This window comes from Triplophysa dalaica, chromosome 12 (assembly GCF_015846415.1).
Source record: "Triplophysa dalaica isolate WHDGS20190420 chromosome 12, ASM1584641v1, whole genome shotgun sequence".
NCBI classification, from domain to species: domain Eukaryota; kingdom Metazoa; phylum Chordata; class Actinopteri; order Cypriniformes; family Nemacheilidae; genus Triplophysa; species Triplophysa dalaica.
In genome coordinates, this window is record NC_079553.1 from 9,779,594 (window position 1) to 9,798,638 (window position 19,045).

A 19,045-nucleotide genomic window follows, 5' to 3' on the forward strand; every position below is an offset into this window, starting at 1 on the left:
CGATAGCTGTATCCAATGGGCGTCCGAGATGTCATATGAGCTCTTGCGTGCACGTCGAACAGATCATGCGCAATGCCTTTCGTTCGTTGTAGTTTATATATCTCACTGGGAACGGCAGTGAATGAACTGAGAAACTACACTATGCGATACGCCTTCGGTTTAATGGGCCGTCTTGACATTTTCGTATGACAGGTGAAATAAAAGCACACAGATATGCCTGAATGTCAGTAGTGCAAGACAAGGACCGGTTGGGAATGGTAAGTCAAAATAAAGATCGCAATACAGCAATACGGACCAGTTTATCTCATATAACACTTATTTGAATCACAGCTTACACTCGTTTAGCTAAGCTAGCTAAGTTTGCCTTAGACTATGTTTGTTTGCATCGCGCCTAAGAAATTACTAAGTCAGCGGTTTGCATAGAATTGTTTATGTTTAATTTAAGTTACCATCTGTTCTTCAGACAGTACGCATTACGACTGCCTGGTAAGGCTGTCATTGATGATAGCAAGCGATGTACTATTAAGTTACTACTGACTAACTGTACTTGAAGCCTATTGCGTGGGTTACTAAATAATAAAAGCATAATAAATAAATATTTTAAATAAAAAAACGAAATAAACTAAAGCGTCCTTAAACTCTGGAAAGGCGCTATATAAATATTACATATGAATAATGTAATACTGTAATCTTGCTTCGAGAATCACCAAGTTAATCTGACGTCCAGTTTACATGGAGCCAATGGATGCATTCGGTGCAAAATAGAGTTTCTAACACTCTTTAAGAATTGATAGTACTTCTTATCATGTGAACAAATGATCATATCTGGGTCTTTTTAATCTATCATATCGCACATCTGTTATTTTGTGTGCTTCCTCACTTCAGGGTGACAGCAGAAACGGCAACGGTGTCCATCAGCAGGGGAAGATGATGTCTGATGCCCAACTCTTTGACACGGAGTTTGACAATCTCATATCTGAACTTACAGAGCAAGATATCACTGATCCAGCTCTGTCTGATGCCCTCAACAGACTCAAAGAGGTGCGGAAAAAACATTCTTTTTGAGTGGATAAACAATCGATAATGATTACAACTATGGCTGACAGCATTCTTCTTAAAGCACATCACATCACATAACATGGTTAATAAAAGCATATAAGTTGATTAAACCAACCAAATGTCTGCATATGCAGAAACATAACACACAGTTTATTTGGAGAGGAGACATGTGGTTTCATCACAAAAAAATCAATGAATTTGTTTTGGATTGTTAGTTTCTATTGTTTGTTGATCTAAGGTATTTTAAAGCCTCTTTTTTCACCAGGTGCTTCGGTACAATGCTCCCGGAGGCAAGAGGAACCGAGGCTTATCTGTGATTGGCTCTCTACGCGAGCTGGTGCCGCCGTCCAAGCTGTCACTTGATGAAATTCACCGGGCACTTTTGGTTGGATGGTGCATTGAACTGGTGTGTAGAGATGGGAACTTATATAATCTTTTAATTGCTTCCTAGTTGTCTGCCACTGAGGATTAGTGCTACAGTTATTGAAATCTGAGAACGTAAATCACCTCCTACCATTTTTTTGTTTCCTCTGCAGCTTCAGGCATTTTTCTTGGTTGCTGATGACATCATGGACGCATCTGTGACACGAAGGGGACATCCTTGTTGGTATAAGAAGGTGATTGACTTGTGCTTGTTTTGATATCAATGTTAATGGTAAATGGAGTATATATTGTTAAATATTTGTTCATATTGACTGTATACATGTGTCATCTTCTAGTCAGTTTTGTTTAATGCTTTAAGGAAAAATTTTTTTGTGTATCACCCATTGTAAAATACAATGTTGAATTTTGTTCTCTTAAAGAGATGGATTAAAAAATCTTTCATTTATCACCCTCAATTAAAAAGCTGACTCTTCTGTGGAAACAAAGTTCCATACAATGATGAAAGTTGTTTCATTTTCGGGTGAACTATCCCTTTAATATTCAGCTTAGATGTCTCACCTGGTTTCATATTTAATTTTAAATACATAATAATTTTTCCAGAGATTGGAATGGATTAAGTTTTAGTAGTTATCTTTTTACAAAGTATTTTATTTCTGTGCTATTCTTTGATCTGTTTATATCAGGAGGGTATCGGTCTGGATGCCATAAATGATGCTTTTCTTCTTGAGGGGTCGATCTACCGCCTTCTTCGCAGACATTGTAGAGGACAACGCTACTACATTCACCTGCTGGAGCTTTTTACTGAGGTAACACAACCACAGTTCATCATTTACATCAATATAATTGGTAGACATTTTAATTTATTGCTCACTGATTTAATAACAATACAAATGTATGAAACAACATTTTTTTCCCCGTACAATGTTGCATTTTGTTTAATAGATACTGTCTTAAACATAAATCTTCCTCCTTCAAGACTTCTTTTCAGACAGAGTTGGGTCAAACCTTAGATCTAATGACTGCACCGCCACACAAAATTGACCTTGACCGCTTCACCATGGAGAGGTGAGAAGATGAGCACGTGGATAAGGCGAATAGAGCTGTTCTGTGTAGACTAGGTCTAAAAAGTCCAAAAAATAATGTTTGCCAATTGACTATTGATGACTAGTTAACAGTGTGTCTGCTGCAGGTACAAAGCCATTGTGAAATATAAGACCGCATTCTACTCGTTTTACCTCCCTGTTGCTGCAGCCATGTACATGGTGAGCCTGTGATGTGTTTGTGTTTTGCATATGTGTGTTTGTGTATGTTTATCTAAAGAATCCTATTTTTTATTACAGGCAGGAATTGAGAATGAGACTGAACACAATAATGCTAAAACAATTTTGCTTGAGATGGGCGAGTTCTTTCAGATACAGGTATGAATTCAAAGCGACATTTATATTCTCAGATATACTGACTTTTCTATTTCATGGCTGTAATACGGTTATTTAAACTTGATGTCATTAATAGGATGACTACCTAGATTGCTATGGTGATCCTGCGGTAACTGGAAAGGTCGGCACAGATATCCAGGACAACAAATGCAGCTGGTTGGTGGTGAAAGCACTGGGCATCATGACCCCTGAGCAGAGGAAAGGACTAGAGGTGAGAAAGGCTGGGACAACCTCCCACACCTCCCAGCAATAAAATCTCTGAAAACACTGGTAATATGGTATGGTTCATTATTATCTGATTTAAAATAATCTTTCCTCTCAGGCATGTTATGGGCGAAGTGATGCAGAAAGTGTTGAAAGGGTCAAGGCTCTGTATGATACGCTGGAAATGCCTATCCGATACCATCAACATGAAGAGGAGAGCTACCAGCGACTTCAAAAACTCATCCAGCTTCATGCCAAAAATCTGCCCCATGCTGTTTTTCTTAATTTTGCCAAGAAAATATATAAGAGGAACAAATGACCTGTTAATCTGTGAACTGGAAGGACTATAGAAAGCGATCCTGAGAACTTTTTTGGAGTTTTAGTCACACATATTTGGGTCAGTTCAATGCTATGCGATTTATTTTAGTTGATCTCTAAATATTGAAACGGTAGATTTTAATATGCACTTTAAATAAATTCACAAGGGTTTATGTACTCTTAATTTGAAAACTATATGAAAAATTTACTATTGCATATAAATCTGTGCATGCAGTGTCAGTTGTGTGATATGATTGGTTTGTATGTTATGCAATCTAAAAAAAAGTCTATAATGTTGCTTTTCTGAAACCTTTGTATATGTACAGACTTTACAGAAACATAACCACAATTTAACATCTTGTCTGTCTCACTGGTCCAGTAAACAATGTTCTCGTCACCACTGTAAACCTTACTACAAAAAGGCAGCATTGTACTTTTAATAAAGAACTTGATCAAACATTTTTCATGTAGTTATGTGTTTAGTTGTGTTTACAGTAAATAAATGTTTTTGTGTAAGAAAACAGGTTTTATGAGGACCTGCTTATCACAGTGAGTCACAAAGAAAGATGTGGGGAGGGACATGGAGGAATTTGAGGTAAGAAAGGGTCTTTCTATATGGACCATATAGAAATGAGCCATCTCAATGTGATATGAGCTATATATGTATTTTTATTTGGTTATTTATTTATTGATAACTGTCAAATGTCGACATGGCAGATGTAGAATATAAACATATAAAGAGAAAGATGAAGCTACATTACTCATGATATTTACATTTACATTTAGGCATTTGACATACATTGCTTTATCCTATACATTCAACATAGGTATTAGCAATCCCCTGGGACCGAACCACAACCTTGCGTTGTTAACGCAATGCTCTAACCACTGAGCTACCGGAAAGTGGTAAAACTTTCCTGTTTCCTGTTAAATTTTTTGAATTGTTTTACTTTTTAAATATTTTAAATACAAAAGCTGGTTAATGAATATCACGTAATTAATGAAAAAAAAATCAAATTTTTACTTTTGCAGTGGATTCTACTAGTGATAAAAATCGTAAGTATTAAACATTCCCCATAGCATGACACAACCGAACCATAACTGGTTCTGGATTTCTGCAGGCGATAAAACGAGAGAGAAGACGGAAGGATGCTGCTGAGGGGTGTGGTTATATGGATGGGATGAGAGGGGGAAGAGGGGAGGGCTACATGACGGAGCGATAGAGGAAAGAGAATAACGCTGTGTGATAATTTAGGAGACTAGGTTTGTGCGCTGGAATAAAAATCATGAGCAAGAAGGCGTCTTTTCTTTCCTCCCGAAAATGAGGTACAATTTCCTTATTACCTTTGTGTTGTTGTCGGATTTTCCATTGTATCAGTTATTTTGGCCGAATTAAATCTATATCACAAAACGATACGTTTGTAAATTACAACTACACTTCTTGTGTCCGGTTGTTTTTAATGCTACCAGAGACTGCGGAAGATATTACGCGGCACTGCAATGGAACGAATGTGTCATCAGATGTGCCGTTAGAAATCATTTTCGTTCGCCCCGTTAATATTTAACATTTGCCAACCCTGACTGTATATATACACACTGGTAATGTACGATGTCTAACAATAAGATATTTAGAGGTCACTAAATCAAACCTTGTTTATTGACTAAAGCGCAGACTAGGTCTAGATTTACATCCTCTGTATCCAAGGACATAGGATGCGAGCAGTGCATTATCCGCGGTGAGAAGGTAAAGCGGAGAACTCGGCATTGGCCATTTGGCTACTACGATTTTTCTGCTCCATATCCCACATATTTTTGAGAATCAGATTTTTTCCACAGTGAAATTTTTGAATATATTCGTCTACATTTTGCGTGAACTTGTTTGTTACGTTTATTTGCGTAGGCCCAAAATAAGGCACTATCGCTGCAATAGGCTCGAGCATTTTTATGTAAATGTAAACTATTAATGTATAAATTATGTAAAGATAGAGACATGTAATCTACTTTCAGTAGGCAATAAATTACTTTTAAACCAGTTGGCAATGTTCATTTCCGTCGTTAAAAAAATGGCATATATTGAACTTTTATGATATAAATATGATATTGAGCATAATGTGATGTTTAAAATATGGTAGGCTACATTAAATTGTATTGCAAAGTAGTCTGGTATATTCTATATCATAATAAAATACTGTGTGTAGGCCTATGTGTGCTGCATCATTATGGAATCAAGCTGACATACTTATCTCTGCCTAGTTAAGGACAACACACTTTGTTACTTTTAACTCAACGTTGTGTTATTTATTTAACACAAAATCAACCCAATATTACTCATAATGTGTTAAAAATGTGTTATTATTCAACACATCCTTTTTGACAGTGCAAAAGTACAGGTCACTATTATCTTTGGATATTTAACAGATGGCAACATTTTTTGCCCTCCTCCTAAATAGTTTTGACTTTTGTTTTCCTGAATAATGTCTTATTATTGACAGACATCTCTTGATATTTCAGGTCCTAACAGGATCGAAGATGTCAATATATTTACAGGCTTTTTAGTCAAACAACCCAAAAACCCCAAAAAACTTGGCACATAAAAAATCTGACAATGCACCCCTCCTCTCGTCCATCCGTGCCCCCGCGTTCCCGCAGATTTGACAATAGGCACATAGAGGCAAAGCAAAGCCATGTGACCAAGAGGGAGGACAAAAACATGAACACAACATCATCTCGTCGTGTCACTCGGGGGCCACCTGAGTCTTCCAGGTTAAAGGGCCCCAGTCAAGTTCCACGAGCCCCGGTAGTTCAGGCTAAACTGGTGCGGCCACAAAGGATTGGTGCTCACGCAATACCAGCAATCTCAAAACCAAAAAGTGGCCGCAGTGTATTAAACCCTGCCCCAGCTGTGGATCCAAACTGCAACGAGCCCAGCCTACCTTGTTTGTGTTGCGATGGCCATTCACCTCAGGACAGCAACAGCCTTTTTAATCACAACCATAACAACAATAACACTGTAAACATCAGACAACAAATGAAGCTCCCACCCCCTCCACCTCCTAACAATGATAAATTGGCTGTTTTAAAACAAGATGTCAAAGAAGATGAGTGCAAGCTAGAAGTAAAGCAACCTCATGTTGTGCCAGTGGAGGAGAAAGATGAAGTAAATGGTAATATGGATGAAAAAGATGCAGATCACCTCAAGAACGTTGACGACGGTGTAAATGTGAATGGCAATGTTGATGTGAATGGTAATGGTGGTAATGATGATGAAGATGATGATGATGACACTCTTGTTCCTTCTTGTGGCAATTGCCCAGACTCCATGCTGGATTTCTCTCTTACATCTTCAACTTCATCTTCTTCCACTTCCATTAGTAGTTGCTCAGATCTGGAGTGCGACTGCCCTGATACATTTTCACTGTCATCACAGGACCAAGAGGACCCTGAGCACTATCAGTCTTCTCATTCCCCTGCCACCCATTGCCCTTCTTTTGAGTCCAGCGTCTTACCAATGGATCACAACCCTTCGACAAGACCACCAATTTCCCCTTGCTCTATTGATGAAGGCTATCCCTCCGCTCCATCCTCTCCCTGTTCTGACTACATGGACAGGAAGGGAGAAAAAGGAACATGTATTAAAGTCAATCTTCTTAATTTTTTGGACTCTATGGAAGAGTTGGGCAAAGTGGATCTATTCTACCGAATTGTTAAATTGGCACATTGGGAACTGGACAATGAGCTGATTGTCAGAGATAGGCTGGATCACCAACAGAAGCTTCAGAGGGTCAACAAAGAAGTAAAACTGGCTTATCTCTTGAAACTTCAGGAAGAAGGATTGGACTTCAATAATGAGGATATCCCCAGAGTTTTGGATGAAATGGGCAATATTGACATTTCATGGAAGTTGTATAAAAGCAACAAATCATGTGATTCCCAAGAATTTTCCGATGGAGGGGTGGATCTGACAGCACCATCTGACCTTGATGAAACCCCTGTCACTGATTCTCTGTCCCCATCGCCACAGGATCTTCTTCCCCCTCCCAGGCCTCCAAAACCTCCAAAAAGGCATGCAAGTGCCCAACCAGAATCACACAAATACCAAAATATCAGCGGACATGTCTTTTCTGTTTTATCCACCGATGAAACTACTGCTTCCTCCACAGCCGTGTCTGCTCCTACATTGCCTACACTATCCTCTTCACCCTCAACCGTGAAGCCACCAGCCCTTTCTCCTCCTCCATCAAAACCGGTGCCCTACTTTACTCTAAATACAGACTCCTCCACTTTCACCTGCCCCACGCCACCTATTCCTCCTCCCAGAAGACGCCATAAGGCTCGTCTGGAGGCACAAAGACTTGCTGAGCTTGAAAGAGAAAAGATTCCCCACACCCTTCCACCTCCAACTTCCAGACCTCCTCCACTACCACCTCCCCCAGCCTCGACCACAGTTATCCCACCGCCGCCATCAGTCCCACCTCCTCCATCTTTTCATGCACTGGATGTTGAAATCCGAAAGTTACTTGCACTGGCAGGCCTTACCCAAGCAGAATTGCTTAAACTTAGTCCAGAGTTGGGTGTTTCTGTAGATGTGGTTTCGGCGAATGAGAAAGAGTCCATATCTGAGATGTCTCAAATGGGAGAACTTAGAGTAAACACGTCTCAAAAGGAAGATATTGAGAATGAGGAGCTGGATTCCAGATTGAGAGAGAAGACTAGATTCGAGAAAGACAAGTCCTCAAGTGTGAAGTGTGAATTAGATGTGATCAGTGAAAAGGAGATTTTGAAAGAAGAACAGAATGACACAAACAGAACAACATCCTTCACGGAAATGGCAAGACGTCGTAAGAGAAATGGCGGAAACTGTAATCATGGCTGTGGCTGTAGCTATGGACACAATGTCACCTTATCACCTAACTCTTATTACAGTGCCGGTCTTAGCAATACAGATATTCCAGATGTTAGCATTGGAAGATTTGAATATACTTCAATAATTTCTGACACCCCTCCTCCTCCACCTCCACGACCTTTACCACCTTGTCCTGCATTAGCCTCTAATTCATCTGGACTTCATTCTCTCAAGTCATCCACTCTACCTGCCAATAGCACTCGCCCAGATAGATTTGACTGGCTGATAGCCTTTACCCCAGATACAGAGTCGCCACCCCTTGAGATGCGAAAAGTGTCAGATGATGGCATGTTACACAAAACAAATTCAGGCTCTAAGGTCACAACCTTTAAAGAACTGCGCAATAGAAGCAAACAGGGTTCCCTGCCAGCCCCTTCCCTACCAGAACCTGATCCAAATGTAGTGACCCCAGACCCTGATTTTCTGTACAACCTCAAATGGAGGAGAGAAAAGATTGAAGGAGATGGCTGGGAATATACTTCCCAAGCACAAGCCTCTTTTCTCCAGCCGCCACCCACTCCCGCCTCACTGTCCCTCTTCAGGGAAATGTGCCACCTGAATATACAAGACAACTGTCCAGCAGAACCCAAAGTTTTCCAACAAATTGGTTGTTCAGTTAGCGAAGGCAGTCTTAGGAGTATTTGTGGTGAAAGATGTAAAGATGATCAACCCAAAAAGCTGGAAGATGGGCAGAAGATGGAAGTTAGAGGAATGGCAGATGGAGCGTGGACATTGGAATCCAGGACAACAGGTAAAGTTGCAAATGTTAAATTTTGTCTGTATTAAAACGTTTACGGAGTTCATCCAGATTATAGTGCATATTAGTTAAACCAAATAGTCACACCAGAACTTAAAGGAATTTCAGAAATCCAGTAGGCTTGTGTGGTGCTGTGTTGCTTCTCATGATGCCATAAACCTTTTCATTTATTCATACCTTCAGCGGGCGATTTCCATTTTTTCTCTTTTTCTCGTCTGTTCCTTGTTTAGCTTTATCTTGTTCTATACCTTTTTCCCACCACCTTTTTTTCTGCCACAGCTGAAAGTCAAAGTAGCATTTCATGAAAAAACATGATATCACCTTCTAAAGAATTTTATATACATCTCTTTCCTGAAGATGCTTTGCACTGCTCCTTTCTGTGCTGTTTCTGTATCTGTCCAATTTTAATTTGCCTAGATCAGGTTACTTCACTTTTGACATCAGATATTTATGGCCTCTAATGTGCCTGCAAATCGAGCAGCAAATGTATATTCGACAGAGCCAGATTTCTAACAAGATTAACACATTATAAAGCTATAATATTACATGCATTGGAAATATAATCACTTTTCTTATACACAGGTATTAGTATGTGTATATTTTACTACTTTGAAGTTGCGTTACTGTGTTTGTTTTAGCTGTCAGATATCCAGTGTTCATGCATTATGCCTTTAAGTGGGTAGTAAATGCATGATTTAGGCCTTTTAACCAGTAACAGTTCAAAAAACAGCCCCAGAGACCCAAGAAAGTTGAGTCAGACTGACTTAGAGACACCAGCACAAGTAAGGTAAAGGAAATAAAAAAAACATGAGTAAATCATAATAAACTAGAGTAGTAGCGAACATTGACATATGAGCCCTGGCCCATATTTAATATAGCCTATTGCGCAGCTTGTGACTCAAACATCACATTAACATGTATGCATTTTGCAAAGGCTTTTATCCAAAGCGACTTATTTGATTGCAAATTGCAATATCCGATACATTTATACATAGGTACGTGCAATCCCCCTGGGATCGAACCCACAACCTTGCATTGTTAACGCAATGCTCTTACCACTGAACTACAGGAAAGATATTAAAATAATGTAAGGAGCTGACTGTAGGAAATTTACCATTTATCTGATATAATGCCACAGCAAAGATAGAATTACAGCAAATACACACAATATGTTAAATTTAAGAATATCCACAGTCAAAATCACTTGTCTCAAATAAAGCTAAGCAACATTAACAACTGTGCACATCAGCAGCCAGAATTGATTGAGGCATGGCGGCCTTAAAATCATAAATATCAGCTTTTCTCTTTATTTCCGAGACTTGATAACAATGTTAAACCACATGCTGATTTGAATGACGTTTTACGCATTTCTTCTTCTTTTGAAGTTTTATGGCGTTTGGCAAACCAACTTCAGGTGCTTTTTCCATTTTTTGAGACTGCTTTGCCAACAACCCCCAGATGGCGGAAAGTTAGCAAAAAACTAAGACCACCCTTTTAGAAAAATTATATGATTGGTCAGTATTTACTATTTTACTGTCAGCAGTATACTTTTCGAAGGCCACCCAAGATAAGCACTCATTCGACGTCTTGCAGCCTGCGCAGGCTGTGAAGACAGCGTATGACATCACAGAATTGCGACTGCTCTGTAATCTTGAATTTCTCTCATGAGACTCGGAAATCTCACGTGGACAGAGTCCGCACCTGTCCAGGAAGTCAAATATACATATCTCACAGGGAAAATCGGATGACTTTTATTGAAAATAATATTTTTCAATGTTTAAATATTATTTTTTACAATAGGTGGGGTCATCACAGAGGGCTTACAGGGCCCTGAGGGTTTGCTACTGATCTAGAGGTATATCCAAAGTTGGGTTATACCTTTTTAGTATACTGCCTCTGACAGTATCTTGTGTTTGGAGAGTTCTTCCATAGCAGGTGAAATGTGATTCTAGTACAGCTTCTACAGTATTATTCTGGTTAGGGAGTGCTTTCCCGCATGCAGATGAAAGTCTGGGGAACAGACACTTGCTGTTAGTCACACCATTACCTGTCATACATTTTTTTTTTGCAAAGGACGCTCTATTACAAATCAGTAAAGAAAATAAAAAAGGGTGTGGCAGACAGGACTAATGTTATCAGGCATGTCAGAGGTTAATGTGGTTTTATCATTTTTCTAAATGAATGCATCTTTGGAGGATTACAGTTATTCATATTTTTTTACAGTTGTTGTGTTGCGCTGTGCAGCGTTCTTATCAGGGTCCAAAATAAACAGTTACCAAGTGAAAAATGCCAGTGAAAATAAGTAAATTAATACTTGTGAAGAACAAATACAGTACATGACATTACATCAAGTTGAACAACTTTCTTGACTTTTTGGTGATAAATTATCTTTGGTATAGTTCACCCAAAAATGAACTCATGTTGTTCAGAACCTGTATATGATTATTTCTTTTTTGAGCACAAAAGTTGATATTTTGAGAAATAACTGGTTTTGTGTCCATACAATGGAAGTCAATGGAAGTCAATGGAGCCAGTGTTGTTTGTTTTCCAAAGTTCTTCAAAATATCTTCTTTTTGTGTTCTTCAAAAGAAAGTCATACAGGTTTGAGATGAGTGAATGGTCATAGAACCTTGTTTGTTGGGTGAATTAACCCCTTTTTTCCATATATCACTGGCAGGTGTGGTGTTAATTTTGAATCCATGTTCATATTTGTTTAGTTAAGACTTAAATACTACTCTCTATACATGCAAACAATTTAATGTTTGAAGTAACTCTCTGTCATCTGTTTTGCCTTCATGTTTACATAAATGCATTCTTTCTTCTTCAAAATGACACTAACATTTTCTCCATTCTCTCTTTTTCTCTCTCTTTCTTCACTGTTTGCTGTTTTGTCATTTCAATAAACCCTTTCCATTTTGAATCTTCTCCATTTGCCATTCTTCTCTCCCTTACCCATAAATGCTTTTGCACACTCTCTCCTGGTAAAGTGTCCTCACCTCCCCTGTCTCTGTCCACGTCTTACTCCCTGACCTCACCTTATTACCTGCACTCCGCTCCCTTGTCACAAGCCTCCCATTATTACCACCCTGACTCTAACAGAGATCATGACATGCCCCGAAGCGGGGATTCCATGAACATATCTAAACCATCATGCATAAATTCCACTTTTGACCCTAGTAGAAAATATATCGACTATACTGATTCCCTTTACTGGACTGATTCAGATAACAATGCATTTTTCTTATATAACCAGGTAAATGATCCCAATGCTGACATTGATTCTTTGTACCATAAATGCGACCATGAAAATATCTTTATAGATTCTTTATACCTATATGAGAATGATTCAGACAACAAGAAAACCAACTTTTACTCTGTGTATAACAGTGAACTGGATACAATGAAAAACGAAGATTCGCTTTATTACAATGAAAAATACACAAGAAACACCCTGAAGCTTTTCTCTGACACTGAACCACCAACCCCCAACATTAACACACTCACAGAGGGCGACATAACACCATATAAGAACATTGACATGCAAAGCTACATAACAATGCGAAATCTCAAAAACCAGACTTACGCAAACAACAACACTTACAAAGACTCTCAGATTGATTTGCCTCCAGAGCCAGTTTACTCATGTTCCGATCACAACAGCAATGAAACGACAACACAAAACAAGCAGGACGTTTTATCATTTCCTGCCTACTATCTCTACCATCCCAAAAACTGCCCCCTGCATAAAGGTGAACCTCCACGGCTGTCCCCCGTCGGGGCAATCTCTCCTCCCCTCCGACCCGGACCTCCCATTCCTGGCACAGATGTTCCCCATCTCTGTTCTCCCCTCTTTCCTCGAAGTCACACCCTTCCCGCCCTTGCCGCCCCGCTTTATTACCCCTACCTGTACACCCCTCCAGTCCAAGCCCCTCTGAGGGAGCCATCAGTCTCCATACTTCACTCTCAGCAGACTCCTCCACCACATACTTTGAGTAAGAGATCAGTGCATTCGTTAAGTCTCATTTCGCTCTCTTCTCCATCTTCCTCCACTCTCTTTGATAATACATGTTCATCACACAACATTTTTTTTATTTGTCTCCGTTCAGAGATTTTGTTGGCTGTGGATATTGCGGCACTGACAGAGTGGAATTTGTTGAATGTTGCATGAAAACATTAGACATCTCTTTGTAGTGACGATACAATTTATTTCATGTTTTTTTTTACTGTCACAGTCGAACTGTTAATGTTCCTGTTTGTTTGCTTGTGTTCTTTTTTAAGTTATGTAGATGAAATATGTATTTCCCTTACTTACCTTTTAATTTTTCACTTTGTGTATATGGCATTACAAGATTTCTTAAAAGGGTTTGATGTTTCTTTTTAAAGCTGCTTGGCATGTTTTGTTCTTCACGTTAACATTGGTTTCATGCATGTGGCAAATCCAACGGTGCCGATCGAAATAGACTCATGTTTTAAAATGAATAAATATCTTTCATAATTTATTCATTATAATCTGTATCAGATATCAGTCTATAGACTACTACTGTTGCTACTGTTTGCATTGGATAGCTCAAAAACATGAACAGTAATACATTATCATCAGTTTATCAAGTTTCTGACCCCACCCTTTTATCCCCAATCCCCGCAGCTGTTCGCAGCTTCTCATTCGCTGGCTCTGAGCAGAAAAAAGCGACCTGGATGGGAGATGACGCAAGGCCCTCAGTGAAAACTGAAGGGCTTTCTTCTGCGTGCCTGCAAGAAAAGAGAAGTAAAATATCACATGCCTTTTTTATTATCAGATTGATATATAGCATTAATTCATAATTGTAAAACAATACTGTTATTTTTGTGTTTATGTCATACAGCTCTTGTCAGTTCAGTAAGTTTGGCAGTGGAGGCTATTTTGGCTCAGTTCAATTCATCTAGGACCCTTGTGCAGAAGGTAAGTTCTTTGCCAGTGTTTGCTTTCAAACTTGCCATCCTAAGTTTTGTTCAGATCAATAGCGAAAATCAGATTTTTTTGTTAAAGACTTTAGTTTCAAACCGCATCCCTAATATTGGTAGTTTTTTATCATGTGAGAACTTGAAACATTATGAAGGGAGTGTCCAGTTTTGTCTTATTTGTTTTATTAGAAAGTCTATTGCAATTGTGTTGCTTCATCGCCACATCCCTAGCGATATATATACATCACACTGGTCTGTCAGAACAGATTAAGTTTCGTTACTTGTGAAATGACCTGAAAGACTAGATTTGTCATAAAGACTGGAAGAAACCATTGACACCTCTCTCATACTATGAACATTCCCATGAAACACATTCTCCAATTCAAGAATAAGTAAACAGTGTCTATTTTGTCCTTCTGTCTTTCTCCATGCCACGTTCATACACTTGGCTTATATCTTTTTTTCTTTCTCCAGTTTCACACAGTAGATAAGGTACTTAAAAAAAGTTCATATTGTAAACATGAGCTTTATCATTAACTTATTTGCCTAACTTCATGAACCTTTTCTGTTTTCACCTCTATCTCCTATTTTTGCTTTCACTCTACTTTTATTCATTTTTTAAAAACTATATATATTGGTTTCTTTGGTCTTGTATTCTTTTTTCCATTGCTTTGCACATTTTCTATCCTCTGGTCTATCCTCCATCGCCCTTTCTTGACCTTTGTTTACAGGCTCTCTCTGGAGACAGCAGTGTAAATCCCACTCTTGGTCGGCTGGTACTGCAGTGCCTTTGCCCAGCCCTGCGCAGCCTGCTCTGTGACGGACTCAAGCCCCATCAGAGTGACCTTATTGCGGGCAGAAGGCCGAATTCACCGTGGGCATTGGTTCAGGCCTCCACAAAACCAGGTAAAAGACACGTGGACCTCCATAACTGACACAGAGCCATTGAGAGAGAGAGTCGCGTCAACTCTGTTGACTCCAATGGAACAGTTTTTCACAACAATGGAGGTTCATGGAGGCTCTCAATAGTTCCCAGAAGTTACTAGTAACGTATGGACCTGCGACTAAGAAGACCAACTGAAGTAAACTTCTTAACCATTTAAAGACAAAAGCCTTCTAATGAATAAAAAATTAAAGAAATAAAGCATTGAAAGGGAAAACATAACTTCCTGGAACTATCTGAAGGATCCATGAATCACGTGACGCGCGAAAATTTCGAACTTCCGTTGGCACAACTCTCGATGGCTATGAACTGACAAAACTATTACCTTACCTGATCATGTCCTACACCTATGGCCCATATACACCCTGTGCTCTGACCTTTTGTGTTAAACACAGCTGTTTGACTTGCCAGATCTCTTGTACGGTTGTTTTTGATGCAATAGGAGAACCTTTGTCTAAATGGTTCCAAAAAGAACCTTTAGCATCCGAAGAGCCTTACTGTTTCACAAAAGGATCTTTGTGGCGAAAAAATGTTCTTCAGATTATAAAAAGTTTAGAAAGAGATGGTTCTTTAAAGAAGCTTTAACTGAATGCTTCTTTGTGGAACCCAAAATAGTTCTATTGCATCACTGTGAAGAACCTTTCAAGCATCTTTTTCAGCATTGACTAAAAACATCAGTCATCATTCACTGCACTGCATGAAAATATGCAATAGAATGCATGAAAGTAAATGGTGACTGATGATACTATGAGCATTCTACCTATTGTGGTAAATGAAGGAAAGACATAGGTTTAAAGCAATACATGATGACATGATTAATTGTTCTATTTTTGAGTGATGTTTCACTTTAATGACAGGTATTAGGGTGTTTAATTTCATTGTTTCTTACTGCTATGTTCCCCTTTCTCTATCCACCCCCATGTTTTTTTTTACATTTTTCTTTCCTGGATCTCTAAATCCCTGCAGTATTGACTCATCCATCTGTGTCATGATTCCTGTCTTGCAACATTCTTCAGTTTCTCCCTCAATTTCTGCTTCCCATATTTATCCGGGGTTTTCTGTAACACATTAACATTTCTTTTTATGGTGGTTGTCTAGGCCCAAGCACACAGGCTTTACACAACCTCCAGGCTAAAGTAGCAGGGCTTCCTCAGCTTAAGCACAGCAGACACAGGTTCAACGCCTTCCTGTTTGGACTTCTCAAGTAAGCCACAGCCTTTCTCATTTTACCTAAAGTAATGATCTTTATAATGATAATCTTTTCCTGTTCTTTAACCCTTTCACATAGTAACAAACTCCTGGATTACTGGCTTTCACATCTGCATTCTTGCTGTGGTAGGTATCGCCATGTCCTTCGGTTCCATTTTGATCCTGTCTATATTTGCTTTCTTTCTTCTGCAAAACATAAAAGATATTTAGAAAAATGTTGGTACATTGTCCTCCTTTGACTTGCATTGGTTTTGTCAAGTCAATGGGGACCAACAGTTTTTGGTTACCAACATTCTTTAAAAACGTATTTTGTGTTTTAAAGATGAAAGAAAGCCACAGGTTAGACTATTTTCTGTCAATAACATCTGTCATTCTCTCTCCTGCAGATGTGTTGGAGACGTTTTATCGCCCTATGTCCTTCATGCGCCTATCACTCACTTCCTGCAAGCCTCTTTTCGAAGAGCTTGTTATTCTTCTACAGCCTCTTTCTCTTCTTACCTTCAACCTTGATCTGCTGTTTCAGCATCACCACCTTGACCACGCCTCCCCGACTCTCACTCCAGCCAGTCACAGCTCCGATATACGTAGTCCGCCAAATGAAAACTTCAGCTTCTACTTGTCCCCAAAGGGTCTTTTCCAAGGAAGCGACCATCATCTTGGACGCGTATTAAAGCAAGACCACAGTATCTTGAATTCCAACGCAGGCCTCACAAGCCTGTCTAGTCATGCTCTTGATATGTTCGAAGAATCAACCTGTCGGAATCCATTTTTGGGTGCCAACAAAGATGAAGCCAGTTCGCCATTATCGTGGTTGAAGGAGAATGACGTGTCAGGGATTCTTGCAAGTGGTGGGAGTGGCGCGAGTCTTTCCCAGCAGGCAGGCCAGGCCCTTCAGCAGGGCTGGGGGGCAGTAATGCGTTTGGGGGAGCGTTTGGGGCAAAACTTTGGTTTGGCCTCGTCCAGCTCCTCAGAAGATGTGAAGGGTCCATTGGATGACCAGAAGACAGGCTTCCTACTGCATCGGAAAAGTCCAGTTGAAAACAGACAGCAACCAAGAGAAGATCTTTCCTTGTGGGATTGTGAAACGGCTGTTCCCTGGAACTTGGGAAGGCTTTTTGGAGCATCAAAGAGCCCCAACAACCCCCCAACAAGCAGGTTGGATTACACTTTTGTGTGTTGTAGAAGTGATTCATGTCAAATATGTATTCGTAGTGTCCTTTCTCGATATTTCATACTGATTTTCAAACACAGGCGGCCATCTCAGTGGCTTTCACCTGGGGTATCCGTCCTTACCCGCATAGCGAATCTTGGCCAGGATACTCCATCTGAGAACTGTGAGCTGCAGAGGAACACAGATAAAGAAAAAGATGAAAATCAATCAAGCAAGGAAACCAGAGATCAGCCAATGCCCCTGAGGTTAATTTCCAATAAATGTTTCATTGTTATGTTGGTTTGTTTGTGCTATTTGTCTTTTATGTTTCAAAAATCAAAAGCTGATTTACCAACCGGTTGTTTTGTGATTTATCAGGGTGGTCAGAACTCTGTGTGACTACAAAGGCACCAGGGGAGAGCTGAGCTTCAGGAAAGGGGAGGAGCTTGTTCTCTTAGGAGACGTGGACCATGACTGGATAAAGTGTCTTCAAGGTGACAAAGAGGGCCTTGTTCCCATTGGTTATGCTTCACTTGTTATGTGACTTATCCTTATTTCTGCTTGTATGTGTGTGTGAATATCAAGGGATATAGACTAATGAATATGGAAAAAGAAACTGTGTATGTAGTAATTAGTTGCAGTGTTTTGTGTTTATCCGTTTATCTATAAGCCTTGTTGCCTGGTTTGTGATGTCTAACTATTTTCTGTGATATACAGACATTATAAATTACTGTATAAATGATGAATATATCCTTATACTGTATATTTACCATAGACTTTACAAAGATAGATAGACAGATAAACAAGAAGTTAATGTAATTAAATGAATGATAAAACCATTATATTGTATTCATTATTAGGTGTCCGCCTGCCATAACAAAAAGCAAAATTGAACACATAGTTGTCAAAATACATCTATTCACTAAATTATATTACATTTCATTACCTCAAGTCTAATACATAACCAATATTCTTGTGGAGCTATTTGGTTCTGCAAAAACTCTGTTGAAACCCATTTTTCTATCATACCATAAGCCTATAGTTTGGCTTTTAGGGCGGTATTAGTGACTACAAGATTTAATAAAATTTGTTCAATTTGATTTATAGTAAATTGTTTTTTTTTTATATAATGAGCTGGCCAATCAAAAAAAGGAAACTTGAAAAAATTTAAATTGAAAAAAATAAATTTACAGACCAAGAAAGATGAAGTGTTGATGTTGTCTAAAGATTCTTATGAAAAAAAAAAGACTTTCTCTTTTGAAATATCACATTGGCATAGCATTATAATTTCATTATTATAATTGCTGTAATTTTCAAAGGTAACAGTCAAGTATATTAGAGTTGTAGTGTGTAGATCATTTTACTTTTCTTACAGTGTGATCCTAATGTGTAAGATTTGTATCACCATGAGCTTGATAGTGATGACTATGCATAATCTGTACTGTAATATTTATGAGGCTTGTTGCTGGAGAAACTATACTGTATATGATTGATACCATTACTGAGTTTCCTTTCAAATGGATATTATCTTTTGGTCAAACGCTTTGAATCATAGGTATACGTACTGAACCTGCATGAATGTGTATGAATGTGTCTAGAAATTGTAGTTAATCATCCATACAACCTGCCTTTACATTTGTGAGCATGCATAGGTACATTCACTCAAAATTCCCACACTATGGCCCAGAAGTGTAGTAGAAAAGATCATTTGAGTTTGACCTTAATACACTGTTTTTCACAA

General features: G+C 38.9%; 2 protein-coding genes across 4 annotated transcripts; both read left to right on the forward strand.

Annotated features, from left to right (window-relative positions):
* The first annotated feature begins 100 nt into the window (after positions 1-100).
* On the forward strand, positions 101-3,863 carry fdps (farnesyl diphosphate synthase (farnesyl pyrophosphate synthetase, dimethylallyltranstransferase, geranyltranstransferase)). The gene is made up of 10 exons (XM_056762661.1): positions 101-257; positions 886-1,041; positions 1,325-1,465; positions 1,596-1,676; positions 2,127-2,249; positions 2,420-2,508; positions 2,633-2,705; positions 2,784-2,861; positions 2,956-3,090; positions 3,202-3,863. Exons 1-10 carry the CDS (start codon positions 222-224, stop codon positions 3,400-3,402), a joined length of 1,113 nt encoding a protein of 370 aa, XP_056618639.1. The 5' UTR covers positions 101-221; the 3' UTR covers positions 3,403-3,863.
* A 729-nt stretch (positions 3,864-4,592) lies between these two features.
* On the forward strand, positions 4,593-17,850 carry rusc1 (RUN and SH3 domain containing 1). Of its 3 annotated transcripts, XM_056762458.1 has the most exons (12): positions 4,593-4,727; positions 5,913-9,055; positions 12,049-13,053; positions 13,707-13,826; positions 13,924-14,000; positions 14,477-14,494; positions 14,734-14,908; positions 16,044-16,149; positions 16,234-16,280; positions 16,541-17,309; positions 17,406-17,570; positions 17,683-17,850. In XM_056762458.1, the coding sequence occupies exons 2-12, from the start codon at positions 6,007-6,009 to the stop codon at positions 17,846-17,848; spliced, it is 5,697 nt and encodes a 1,898-aa protein (XP_056618436.1). In that variant the 5' UTR covers positions 4,593-4,727; positions 5,913-6,006; the 3' UTR covers positions 17,849-17,850. The 3 variants fall into 3 exon arrangements, with proteins under 3 accessions (XP_056618436.1, XP_056618437.1, XP_056618438.1); XM_056762459.1 differs by lacking the exon at positions 14,477-14,494; XM_056762460.1 differs by lacking the exon at positions 12,049-13,053.
* Positions 17,851-19,045: the final 1,195 nt, after the last annotated feature.